At 34.4% G+C, this 13,313-nt stretch overlaps 1 protein-coding gene across 1 annotated transcript; it reads right to left on the reverse strand.

Moving 5' to 3' along the window:
* Positions 1–2,492: 2,492 nt before the first annotated feature.
* On the reverse strand, positions 2,493–5,223 carry LOC136985516 (secreted frizzled-related protein 5-like). The gene is made up of 3 exons (XM_067282805.1): positions 4,492–5,223; positions 3,990–4,067; positions 2,493–3,017 (listed from the first exon to the last, which is right to left on the reverse strand). Exons 1-3 carry the CDS (start codon positions 4,958–4,960, stop codon positions 2,578–2,580), a joined length of 987 nt encoding a protein of 328 aa, XP_067138906.1. The 5' UTR covers positions 4,961–5,223; the 3' UTR covers positions 2,493–2,577.
* Positions 5,224–13,313: the final 8,090 nt, after the last annotated feature.

Consider the following 13,313-nt stretch of genomic DNA (forward strand, 5'->3'; position numbering starts at 1 on the left):
TAAAATCTTTGGTGGTCCTCTTCAAAGTAATTGCTTGACAATACCAAGGTGTGTCATTGCTGGGTGTTCTACCTACTGAGTTTCCGTCATCCATCTTCTCGAGTCGATCGTGCATCGCAGAGACATCTGTTACGAATGAATGAACGACCTTCGAAAGTGAAACCGGTATATCGAAATTTAGAAGCGACCTTTGACCCGTATTACTTTCTCCTACGAAATTTTGGCAGTAAATTTTTACGCATCATGATTTAAAATATATATATATATTATCGATACATCAAAATTACTTATTCGCGTGCCCTTATTTAGAATCGGAGTTTTTTGCATGTCATTAAAAAAAATCACATGGTGCTGCTGCTGCTGCTGCTACTACTACGCTTTGTGTAATTTGTGTTTGATTATACTAATAAATATTAATGAGTAATTATATTAGTTATTAAATATATTTAACTTAACGTTAAATAATTTGTGATGTGTTATTAATAGATTATTTTATTTTTCTATTGTTTTTTTTAATATAAAAAACCCGATTAATTTTTTAATCGAAAGATGGCGCCACAAAAAAATTCATTCTTTAGGATAAAAGAATTTTTTTATTGTTTAAAAATATCTATTAATGATACATATTTAAAATTAATCAAAATATTATAAAATTATTTAATTTTAACTGATTTACACGAAAGAAAATTGTCTGCTTACTAAGTACACTAATTACAGTAGTTTAATTTCGTGCGCAAAGCACTAATATCGGCCATTTTATAATGCAAGCCTCCATTGATAATTTATTTTCGCAAAAGAAGCATGAGAATTATTGTTTTTACGACATTCGTTACTATATAAACTCCGGTTCGGAGTTCGTAATGCGAAGAATTCGAAAAGTCATCAATACATGCTTTGTTAGTAAAAAATTTGGGAGGTGTTCAGGATTACGAAATACCAACGAAGAATAAGAAGATAGAACTAAAAATAGGCGGAGTATTTTAGAATAATTGTCTTTCTTTCGTATCTTAACCTCATTTCTCTTAGCAATTAGATATCGCCTAATGATAAAGGATTGTCTGTCTCGTGTGTGATTCAACCAGCCTTTCTAATTGTTATGTTATCATGGGCATTTTCTAAATCTGTGTATATCGTATGCAGTGATGAACTCGGGATTTAATTTCGGGGGAGCCTAGTTGTACGGTTAAAAAAATTTCCACCTTATGTGACTACTAATTCATAAATAGTACAGAAATAGAAGACATGACACAATATAAGTAAAAAAACGTTGTTTTTGTTTTTCTTTAGAAGGAACCAAGGTCCCTTGCTCCCTCTGAGCCAATGATCATACGTATTGATTAGCTTACCTCTTGTTTCATTTTTCTCCTTTTTTTTTTTTGTTTTAGTTTTTAAAGACATGTTCATGCTGCTATTATCCCTAAAATCTCAATTTAGCTTCAACCTCTATAAATTTCCTTTCCCAATATTTATTTTTAGTTTCTTCTAATGTTTTCATCTATTTTCTCTGCTGTACCAATTAAATATTCGCCTGTTATTCATTTGACGTTTGAATAGCTCTTTCGCGTTTCATGTTGCAAATGACTATCTTTAAATTATATCTCCTTAGTTCTTATGGTAAAAGATCAACTTTTGCTGTTAGTTTTTGTATATTCCAGCATCGCTCATCAGTGATCATGTGGATAAATCCACAGAACACTGATCTTACTGTAGGTTCGCATCTCAACAACGCGCTGTCACGTTTTTGCTGGGTTTTTTCACCTAAATACGAGCCAGTTTCCCATAGAAAGTTTTTCCGAGACGCAACCCTTAATAAATCACCTAAGTATTTCGTTGTTTTTATTCCGTTAATTCAATCCAATCCTATTCCATCATTCATAATTCGTCTCCTATGCTTTTTCTATCAATAGTACCTTTCTATTTAGTTTCTCATATTTTCAGTTTCGTACCAGAGAGCCAGGCATAGTAATCCCCCAACCCGAGGGAATTGTTGAAATTAGCAACCCGCTTTGTTGGAACAAACTAATAAAGATCTTTCAGAGAATTCGACCTTAAAAACTCATTTCGAGTATTGAAAGTATTTGATGATTCTAACAAAGACATTTGAAAAGGTTTGAAATCGTTCTCAGAATACAGTTTGTCACGCTCTGCGATGACCGTTATACCTGGAGCCGAGTTTACTTATTTGTCTACAAATGGAATTTTAATTTTTTACTTTATCCAGGTTAAGTTACTTTCTTCGTATTCAACAATCTTTTCCGTTTCAGTTTCGGACGGGTTTTCGCATATAATAGAATTTAACATAGAAAATTGCTCTGTTCGGAATAATTTTTATCTGTTTAGGCAGGTTATACAGTACTTATTTCATCGTTAAATTTAAAACTGTGTTAAATTACGTTTCGACTGTTTATAGTAGAGTTTAATTTTGTTTTTATATTACATAACAATCAAATAATGAAAATATGTTTAATAAACAATATTAGTTCTTATTGAATATTTTATTTAATTTAATTAAAAGGCAAATTACATTAAAAACTTTTTACAATTTTAAAAGAAAATTTTATGCGAATTTTCAAAGGTTTATGATTTGGATCTTCTACGCGATCTTTCTCCTTTCTTTTCCTTTTTACGTTTCTCTTTATTGTTATTGTTATCTTTGTTATCTGCTGTTACACGAAAAATGGCATCTCCCATGATCGTCTCAGATAGCATTTTTGGATCAGAACAGTTTAATTTCTTCATTAATTTCGAAACTTTCTTTAACAGAGGTGACTTATTCCACTTCATGATGAAACTAGCTACTAAATTCTTTTCTATTTTAGTACCCATAATTAATAACTGCGCTTTCTTCCCTGCTTTATTTAACAATTCGTAGCAACAGTCCGAAAGATTAGCATGGACAAATGTTGGTTTTTTCAATTCTTTTCTAGATAAGCCTTCTTTTGCTGCTACCCTTAACACTCGAGTCTTTTTGCAAGAGAGGTTCTGCTTCTTCCATTTTTGAATTTTTGCTTTCACAACTAAAATAAAACAAGAAAATAAAAATGCGAAATTTACAATATTAAAAAGTAAATGCCGCGATAAGTAGAATATCAACGCAATATTTAACAGTAGCCAATTTTATTTGTGATAATTACAAGTAGGCCAGTGTGATTGTATGTATTGATAAAACTCACCTCCACCAGATAAATAAGATTTATTTGTTTAAATAATCAATTCAAAATGGAAATAATCACAAATGAGAATTTATGCAACAAGATTGACGAAACTTATCGTTAAATTCGTTTGTCGTTTTGTAAGATTAAAAGAGCCGTTAATATTCTCGAATTTCTACTGTTTGAGATTCAATGAGATGGTCTAATACAAAAATTAATAAAAACTAATATTAAAAGTGCTCACAATCAGTTAAGGCTACTGCTCTGGGGAACCCGATTTTGAACCCGAGCGGAAAAACCCCTAAGAATTTCTCCAGAATGATCTGCTTCGGAGAAATTCCTATCGGGCCCCATCCTTCACCATTCGGTACCACATTGTGGGCATAACCGAACTAACTATGGATAAAAGAAAGACAGTTTCCACAGAGCAGAGAGTAAAAATTAAACAAACAAAGTATTCATGAAAATAAATAAATTAAGTCTGGTTGGATGGGATAAGACTAAGCAACATATAGGCGATGCCTCCAGGAGGACTTGCTACGGGAAATTGGCTCTCTATTTAGGTGTTACACTTTATTTAAATACACGAAAGAAACAGGAAAACTCCATGTGGCTATCCCGATGAGGCGCGAACTGCGACCAACTACCAGTGTTCAGTGGTTTTATCCATTTGACCACTATAATAAGATATTAATGTAGGCTACAAAATTATATATAATATACCATATTTTCGCAATTATTGTGTAAAATTTTTGCATTCATCTTAAGAAATTCGCGATAGCTTAATTTATATTGCAAAATGATTTTCGCGTATTTACGAAAAACCAATGATATTACCAAAATCCGAACGACAAAAATGATCAATAATATTTTCTATAGTCTGTGGCTGATTGCAAACTGTACACGGAGAAGAATCTGAAAATAAAAATATAAATAATTTTTCTAACATTTCATTAAAAATTGAAAATTCAAAAATGAAACGCAACATTTGTTTCGATAATTTTATATTATAAAAATAATATTTGCAATATTGAAAATGCATGTGCGAATTTTTATGTCGATCGTGAAAAATGATTATGTTTTAGTCATTTTTATTGCTATATTAGAAGATTTTCCGAAGATTATACTTGAAAAATAACCCTTTTGTTGATACTTTTAATAAAAATTATTATATACATTTAAATGCAATTATTTCATTAAATACAAATAATATCTATTATTTCTGTATTAAGATAGTGGAATTTTAAATGATTATAAAAATAAACTCTTAGTTATCTTAATTAAAAGCCTACATATACCACTACTGAAAGATTTATGGCATTAAGCACTAAACACTTACCGGCATTATCTTGTGTCTGAGTTGTTATGCACATATCATTATCGGCGGGGAATTTGTCACACGACAACATTGCAGGCCACGGGTAGCCATAATTTTCCATCCTCTTTTCACATCCGTGTTTGACTGCTTCGCACAATGATGTGCAAGGATAAATCAGGCGATCCAAGCAAATGGGTGCGAATAAAGAACACAGAAAGACTCTAGTGTCCGAATGGCACTTTAAGTTGAGAAGTGGAACCCAAGAACTAGCTTGACTCAGTACTTCAACCATTGTATCGTGATCTAACAGATTTGGCAGTCTCATCTGTTCGTATCCGATCCCGTGGCATAACGTTAAATTCGATGGTATATCCACACATCTTTGTTGATTTAATCTTCCATTTATTAAGTTCCATTCTGGAAATAACTGATAACTTTCAGATAAATTGAAAACTGTAAAAATCAATAAAACGAAATAAAAGTCTATCATGGTTTCTTTTAGATTTAAATTTAACTTGGAAATTGATATTATGTTGTTAGGGTGATCTTTATTCCATCATAAACTACCAATCAAGAATTGTTCTCGAGATATCATGTGATACAGTTTCTCTAATAGCTTGGCTTAAGTCAATAGGTGCCCTTTGGACTTATCATTTGTGATATCTCTTAGAAATGCAGTTAGCTGGGATGTTAAGCACTCAAATACTCGATCTGTTTGAAAATTGTTAACTCTTGACCTTAGATCGCTTGGCATTCGAGAATTCATCACTTCCCTTTTCTAGATAAAAATATATAAAGTATGATTTGAAAACTGTTTATGCAAGTATTTGACCACTCCATATCATTAAATAAAGGTTTCATCATAATTTTACGTAGTATTTCATTATCAATAAAAATATCGATATTTCTGAAGTTCCGCACCGCTGAGATTGTGGATTTTTTTGATGTTAGAAATTAAATTTAATATTTATCATTATAAATCATAAGATATTTTTTATAGCTGATAATTTTCAACTGCCAGAAAGACTGATCAACCATTTTGAATATATGAATAGTCTGTTATGTTTGGTAGAATTTTACTATATTTAAAAGTTTTTCTGTTTCAATTGTATATCTTGAATTAAAGAAAAAGTGGTAGGTGTTGCATTATTTTATTACTTTGCATTAGTTTTAATTGTTAGTTTAACTTAAATTTAGTATTTTTACATTAATTTTACTGGTGACCGAAACGATGACTCTTGAAAACCGGAAATTCCTAAAAGGTCCGGGTCAGGAATCTCAGGAATTTTTCGTGGGCGTTCTGTCCCGGATATGTCGGCCCCTTTCTTGAGACTTTACTATCCTAATGTCCCATTGTAGATCTGAACAAATTCATGATTGGCTTGGGGGAAAAGGTTCTTTTAGTCCCCACCGAATGGAAAAACGTTGAAATGTATATATGTTACAAAACCCGTTTTTAGTTAGAACGCGTTTTAACTAGTTGAAACTAGTTTATACTGGATGTCTTTGTTAAAACCCGTTTTGTCTAGTTAAAACTAGTTTTAACTCAAATTCATTTTTGACTAACAGTAAATTCTAGTTTTAACTAGACAAAACGGGTTTTAACAAAGACATCCAGTATAAACTAGTTTCAACTAGTTAAAACGCGTTCTAACTAAAAACGGGTTTTGACTGTAACATATATATGAATAATATATTTTGAATAAATTTGAATGTCCAGATATATATATATATATGGACATAACTTAATAATATGGTAAATTATTTTGTATGTAGTGAGATATTGCTAAGATTTTGTTACATTAAGTTAATATCATGTTGTTGGTGATGTGCATTCGTTATTAATGTGATTGATATTTATCTTTTTTATATTTCCTATAGCATCGTTCGGTTCGTCTTCTAATAACGTATTCAAAGTGTTCACGAATGACGTAATCAGTGTAGAAATTTATCACGTTCAAAAGAACAATGTGTCTACTCAACTTGAACACGCGTAATGAGATTCAATTTTTTCTTTTTATTCGAATAATTAAAATAACACTTTACTTACAGACAAATAAAATTGAATCGAAATATAAATATTACAGAATATAATAAAGCGACCGATATAAAGTGATAAAAACTGTAATTCCCGTCGCTAACTCGCGTTTTCGGTTGTCTGAAATAAAAATAATATGAAAAATGTCAGTATATTGATTTATGAATAATCTTGTTTATGAAATATGATTCGATTTTACGCATTAAATGAATCTACAAAATTATTTGAGAATATTCTCTCGAATGTACGCTATTTCTGGTGATCTTTGTTTATTTCATGTTCATTTACCAATGAGGATGCTGTATTCTGTCTTAAACCGACCTTTTACCTAGGGTGCATATACTTTTGGAATCAAACTGATCCAAGATCACTTCGATCGTTCAAATTGTGTATACGAAGGAACTACTGCGATCCGATCAATCTCTATTTGCGTATACAAACGCCATCTAGGATCAACTGGATCGCGATCAAACTAATCCGAGCGGAGGGTAGGATCGTTTGGATCGGATAAAAGAGATTAAAGATGGCGGCTACCATGGTTGAAGTTAACCTTACAGTAAATAACGAAGAAACACGTTTAATTGTTGACAAGGAAACTTATTTAAAACTTATAAATGGCAAGTAAAAACATCATTATTAAAATATCCGATAAACTGAGATGAAAAAATAAGTATTTAGAGACAATTTTGTGAAGTTGTATCTCAAGAATGTATGGCGTGCACTTTCATCTTTTTTTTGCAAGTTTTATTTTTAATTTTGTGAAATTTTTATTTAAATATTATTTTGTGAAAAACAATTTTATTCACAGAGTAATACGATTTAAAAATTCGTATAAATGAGCACAAACAATTTTGTCAAATAAACGATAATTCATAACAGCGTATGTCGTTTAGTACTAACTACAATTTTAATATTGAGAGATAAAATGGATTATTTTAATTTAATTAATTGATCCTTGTTAGTTAACATATACAGAGTTTCAAAGATATTATAAGTATAATATTTTTAAAACTCAGTATATGTTAACTAACAAGGAGAAACTATTATTAACTAACGAATGTTTGCCGCCATCTTCGATCCTACTTATACTTTCCGCCATGACAGAAGCTATCTGTATTACGTGACAAGGACTGATCCGCTTTTACAGATCGATCCATACAAAACGAAAAGTATGTGCACCCCTAATGTAGAAAAGTGCACACCGAGACAATACACTGACCATGGAGCTAGAATAAGATAGAGTGGCCTTGGGTGCTCTTTAAGTCTGTCACAGCTATGCCCACGACGCCATGTTAGAAACAGTTATCCTCCGGCATAGCAGTACTGTTTAATGACGCGCTAACGCATAAATCAAACACGTCGCAACGTTTCGAATGTTTTAAATATTCAAGGAAGGTGTCAACATTTTCTACACGAAGAGTTGCTCTTCTACACACACTTGAGCGGTCCCATCCACGTGTTCATCTAAAATAACTATTACCATACTCATAGATATCGTAACAACTGTCATTCCCCCAAACGGCTCTAGTGTGAATACTCAATATATAGGCCTGAGTTCTATCATTGTTAAATTGATTACCGAAGATTCGGATAATATTTTGTGACAAATTCACAATGCCGGGCTGCAGTTTTTGATCATATTTTTTAAAATTTATTTAATATATGCTCTCCATCTCAAATTATTAATAGTATCTTGTTCCCCGTACAACATACTTTTCCTGCTAGCAATAGAATCGTGCCGGTTATCTATCTAACTCCTTTCAGAGGAAAATTTTCGAATTGAAATAACGTGAATTTGGGTTTGCGTCAGAAGTTCGTATATAGTTAATTGGGGCCTTCTGCCCTAAGGTTTCTATTTCTGGTCTCAGCTTTCATCCATCTAACTCCGTTCTCGAGATTAAGGAAGGGCAGACAAAGAAATAGATGAGAATGGGAATTTATAGGTCAACAATTTTTTTTCAAATTGAAGCTCAATTCCTACCTGTAAGCCATCAAATAGAATAAATTTAGTAAACATTTGGCGGAAAATTTGTCCTCTTTCTTTTTTTGACATTTTTTTTGCATGTAAGTATGATAAAGAATCGCTAAAAAAGTTTGAATTTCTTTAGCGATAGTTTTGTTAAAACCAAATAGTGTTGCTCTTTATTAACACGTTTTTCCGTTGTAGTCTGACAGCTTGATGAAGGTACCAGATCAATCAGATCGATCCGACATCTTCAGCAAACGGCGGCTATGAGATGGCTTAGCTCCTTAAGAAAAAGTACGATTTACAGGAACAAGGCACTGGTAATTTCAGGCGGAGAGCACATAGTTTAATTTAATTTAAAATATAATTAAAAATTGCAGTTTACAGTTTTCGCCGATCCCTCTCCAGTCTATAAGCAATAAAATTGTTTTCTGGCGTACAGTTAATAATTTTGGTTTTTTAAACAAAGATACAAATTATGAAAATAACTTACAAAGGTACATTCTGCGACAGAGTTTACACCGATATTTTTGGCCGGTCGCAATCGCGTAACATTGTTCTTTCATTTTTATATATGACGTCATCTATTAACATTCTGCTATTCAAATTAATTAAGTTAATTTTTAATCGCTACATGTTCTGCAAATTTCCGTAGATATACACGGTGTTGTAGAAATAAAATTTTAATATTACAGTATTTTTACTGCAATGTGATTGGGTATTTTTTAATTTAAACTGGAACGGATCGCCGATGTTCTCTCCGCACTTAATCTTCCGTTAATTAATTAACTCATCTGCCCGTGCTTTTTTGTAATCCGTGTAATTTCTTTTCAAGATATTCTTCTAACTAGAATTGCGAAAATCTACTAACTGTCTACATTTATGTAATTTTTAAAATAGGCGTTCTACTCTTTGATACTCTAATATAAATCGCTTTTGTTTCGTTAGTTAATTTACATATAAGCACAGCTGGTCACTTGAAACTATGTTGTGTTTTTTTTGTTTTATTTAAAAAAAATGTTCTAGAAAAATACACATCGGTGTGTAGATAGTCTTCTCCATGTTTAAATCCATCATATTTTCGCCGAACCGTGTAAGAGCGCTCCGACACTCCAAGTTTTCGTCATATCCGGTGTTTTGTGGTCGTGTCCGGTTTGAGTCTACACTGCTATATAAAGGAATTTATCTATATATATATATAATTACTTGTCCTGACTGACTGACTGATTGACTGATTCATCATCGCCCAGTGCAAACCGCTGAACCTAGTGGTGAAATTTGGTACACAGTTAGGGTACGTTGTGGAAACGCACACTAAAAAGGGATTTTTTGAAATTTTCCGCGGGGGGGAGAGGGAAAGCATTAAGGCTTATCCGGAAGAACGGCTTCTACCCAGTGGCGTAGCGTAGTGGGGGCGGCAGGGGCGGCACTTTTAGGGGGCGGCATTATTTTACAGTATAATAATAATATCTTGTAAAAATTTGAACCATTTCATTTGATATTTTTGTCGCACCTACGATTCGGACCGATTGAAATGAGAACGGAATTTTTCATTACTTATTCTGTGACGAAACGGGGGAATCCCCTTTCTTTAAATGAATGTATAATAATGACATCTTGCACATTGTAGCCGCTGATAACACCGTCTGTACTGACTTGTAGGGATTCCCCGTATTTCATTTAAGGGGACGAAATTTTAAGGGAGGCGAAATTTTCCTCCGCTCCGGGCGGCTGACATCCACGCTACGCCACTGCTTCTACCCTACTATTTTAGATGCGATTTTTTGTTTTCAACTACGTTTAGTCTTCATTGAGTACTTAGGTGTATTAAATTGATAACATTTCGGACATTATTATAAATATTTTTATGTATTTCGATTTTTTAATCAAATGTTCGAACCGTTTCAGATTCGAATTTGTTATCGCATATTTGTTCGATTATAGAACGATTGAAACGTTCCAGAAAATTGATCATGTTAAATTTATCACTGTTGCAAGTTATGTGTTCGCAGATAGTGAGCAGGATACGTTACAAATAAGTTTAACAAATCGTACACGACTACGTTGGTCCGTTGCAAAGTTATACCAAACCGAACAGTGGCGGGCTCCCTAGAGGCGCCACATCATGGCCGTTTATTTATATAAGAAAAAATAATACAAAGGTTACATAATACAAATCATTGCTACACGCACAGGTAATGACAGGAAAGAAATTTAACAGATCAAATTGAAAACAGTTTGTGTGATTTTCAGCAATAGGTGTAATATAACAATTACTATCGTTGTTGAAATATTGAATATAAATGGTGTTTGCTTGCAAAATCCGCGTGGGCAAAGTCGCGGGTAACAGCTAGTATTATATAAGATTTTAGTACTTAGATGTAACGAATAGAGTAAGGTTTGAAAGAAATGGTGAGGGAATTATGTGGACGATAATCATTTTTGCATAATTTGGCCTCGTAAAATGAAAAAATAGACATATTTATGCCGAATGGAAAATTTAATTCGGTTTTTTTATTGTCGTTAAGCGAATGTTATCATTGTTACGAAATACATTGTTGTTTGCATTGTTGAAGGCTAAATGACGAATTTTACAATAAAAATGGGGATTTTAGAGGGGTTGGAAAGGGATTACATTGTTGTGAAGCAGAAAAATTGACCGGAAAGTGCAGGAAGTGTGTGATTGTGTGTGTAAGAATAAATGAATGGACGCGCGTATTTTGGACTGGAACACGGTCCGGTGCATCGTTCATATTTATATTATTTCTATTTTTGGTTTTTTGGTGGTCCTTCCAACGGGACTGTGGGTCCCAGGGCCGCCGAAAAAGCGAAAATCCCAAAGGGGCCCGGAGGGCGGCTCAAGAACGGGATAAGCCCACGGGGCGAAACCGGAATTCGTATCTAAATCCGGATGTAATGGACCAAGTACGGGTTTTTCGCAGGGCGCCGGATCCACCGAACAAGAAGGCAGTTGTCCCGGGGGGTTCCCCGGGACAACTGCTTTCACCTGCCGAGCAAAGGATCTTGGATGCCTGTTTATTTATTTATTTTTTAAAAATGAGCGTTGGTGAATTAAAACCATTCCTACAAGCTCAAGACGACACAAACGGCGGAGCGTAGCGCATGAGGCGACCACCACTACTACCCTGTTGCATTACAGATTGTAAGCAACTGGCAATAATAAGTTTATTGTTGACGCGCGGAATTGTTAATTCAATAGCAATTCTGTGCGTTTATTGCTGGTGTTTCACAAGTCTAAATCATTTATTTACAGAACGGCTTCTCAAATTTTAAAAGTTTTATTTGAATTCCATCTGAAACGGGCTGCATTTGAAAGTATTGTACTGTACATCTATGAATTTCCAATGTCGCCGCCGTCTGTCCTGCTGTCTTCCATTAACCTCCGGAACAGAGTTAGATAGAGAAAAGACGAGACGAGATGTGGAAACTCTAGCCAGGAATCCTCGATTAAATATATACGAACTTCTGATGCAAACCGGAAGTCACGTTATTTCAATTCAAAAAGTTTTCACTCAAAGGTGTTAGACAGATGTTAAAAATTGTAATAGCTCTCACTTAGTACAGCAATACCCACATCGGTGGCGTAGCGTGGGTCGGGGGCCGCCCGGGGCGGAAGAAAATTTCGCCGCCCCCTTATTTAGGTATCTCAATTTAAAAAACTAAAATATACAGTAATTCTAAAGAACTTTTCAGCAAGAACAATCATCATTGTACAGGTTCAAATTTTTACAAGATATTATTATTATTCATTGTGAAATTTTGCCGCCCCCTAAAAGTGCCGCCCCTGCCGTCCCCACTACGCTACGCCACTGACCCACATGCAACATATGTAATATATACTCCGCTTCTATCGCGTTAACTTAGGATACTGTTAGCTATTTTTACAGGTGGACTGTAGTTAATAGTGCTGGCTAGAAAAGAGTGTTGTTAATACTTAGCCTATTTATAACCCTATACAATTTTTTCATTATTTTCCCATTTTTTATAAATCTAGTCTCCTTAATGATTTATTTCTGGTTACGAGACTGATCAATCTGAGCAATCAAGCATTTCTACAAGCAGATCGAAATTCATATGCTATGGGATTACGGCGGTTATACCTCGTTTACGATAGAGGGGGGAAAATTGGCGCCATTTCAGCAGCTGCGGCTCACCCAGGGGAACAAGGGGCCATGGCTCCCTTCAAAGAAAAACGAAAACAAACAGAAAATTTTCCAAAAATCATTTCCTAATTAAAATTCATTTTTTAATTTATATTCTGTGATGTCTTCTATTTCTGTACTTTTTTTTTTTGTAACTCTTTCCGCCCAGTGGGCACTAAGAGGGCCTCTTATAGCAAGCCTATTATGGGTTCGGTCAGGCCCACAATGAGGCGACCGGGTGGTGAGGGACGGGGACCGACATATCCGGACGGACCCCCCCGAAAAATTCCTGGGGATTTCTCGACCCGTCCGGATTCGATCCCGGGTCCCCCAGGGCGGCAGGCTGCTAACCTTGACCGCTCGGCCATCCGGCCGCTTCTATTTCTGTACTATTTATGAATTAGCGGTCACATAATGTGGGAATTTTATTTATTTATTTATTTTTAATTCCGCTCTGTGGGCACTAAGATGGCCTCTTTTTAGCAAGCCCATTATGAGTTCGGCCATCCCATAATGAGGCGATTAGTAGTGAAGAACGGAGCCCAACATATCCGAACGGATTAACCCCCGAAAAATTCCTGGAGTTTTTCGACCCGTCCGGACTCAATCCCGGGTCCTCCAGAGAGGTAGGCTGCCCACCTTGGCCGCGTTTCTCTATGCAGCGCTTGAGAATCGC

The sequence above is a fragment of the Centruroides vittatus genome, unplaced genomic scaffold (assembly GCF_030686945.1).
Source record: "Centruroides vittatus isolate TY-2023 unplaced genomic scaffold, ASM3068694v2 contig_971, whole genome shotgun sequence".
Classification (NCBI taxonomy): Eukaryota; Metazoa; Arthropoda; class Arachnida; order Scorpiones; family Buthidae; genus Centruroides; species Centruroides vittatus.

Bases quoted from the DNA above. Each gene is read 5' to 3' on its own strand.
- LOC136985516 (XM_067282805.1), bottom strand. From the start codon at position 4,960: ATGATAGACTTTTATTTCGTTTTATTGATTTTTACAGTTTTCAATTTA. The intron at 4,068-4,491 runs GTAAGTGTTTAG...TTTTATTTTCAG, and splicing joins TCAGACACAAGATAATGCCG to ATTCTTCTCCGTGTACAGTT. The intron at 3,018-3,989 runs GTAATATCATTG...GTTTTATTTTAG, and splicing joins TTTTTGTCGTTCGGATTTTG to TTGTGAAAGCAAAAATTCAA.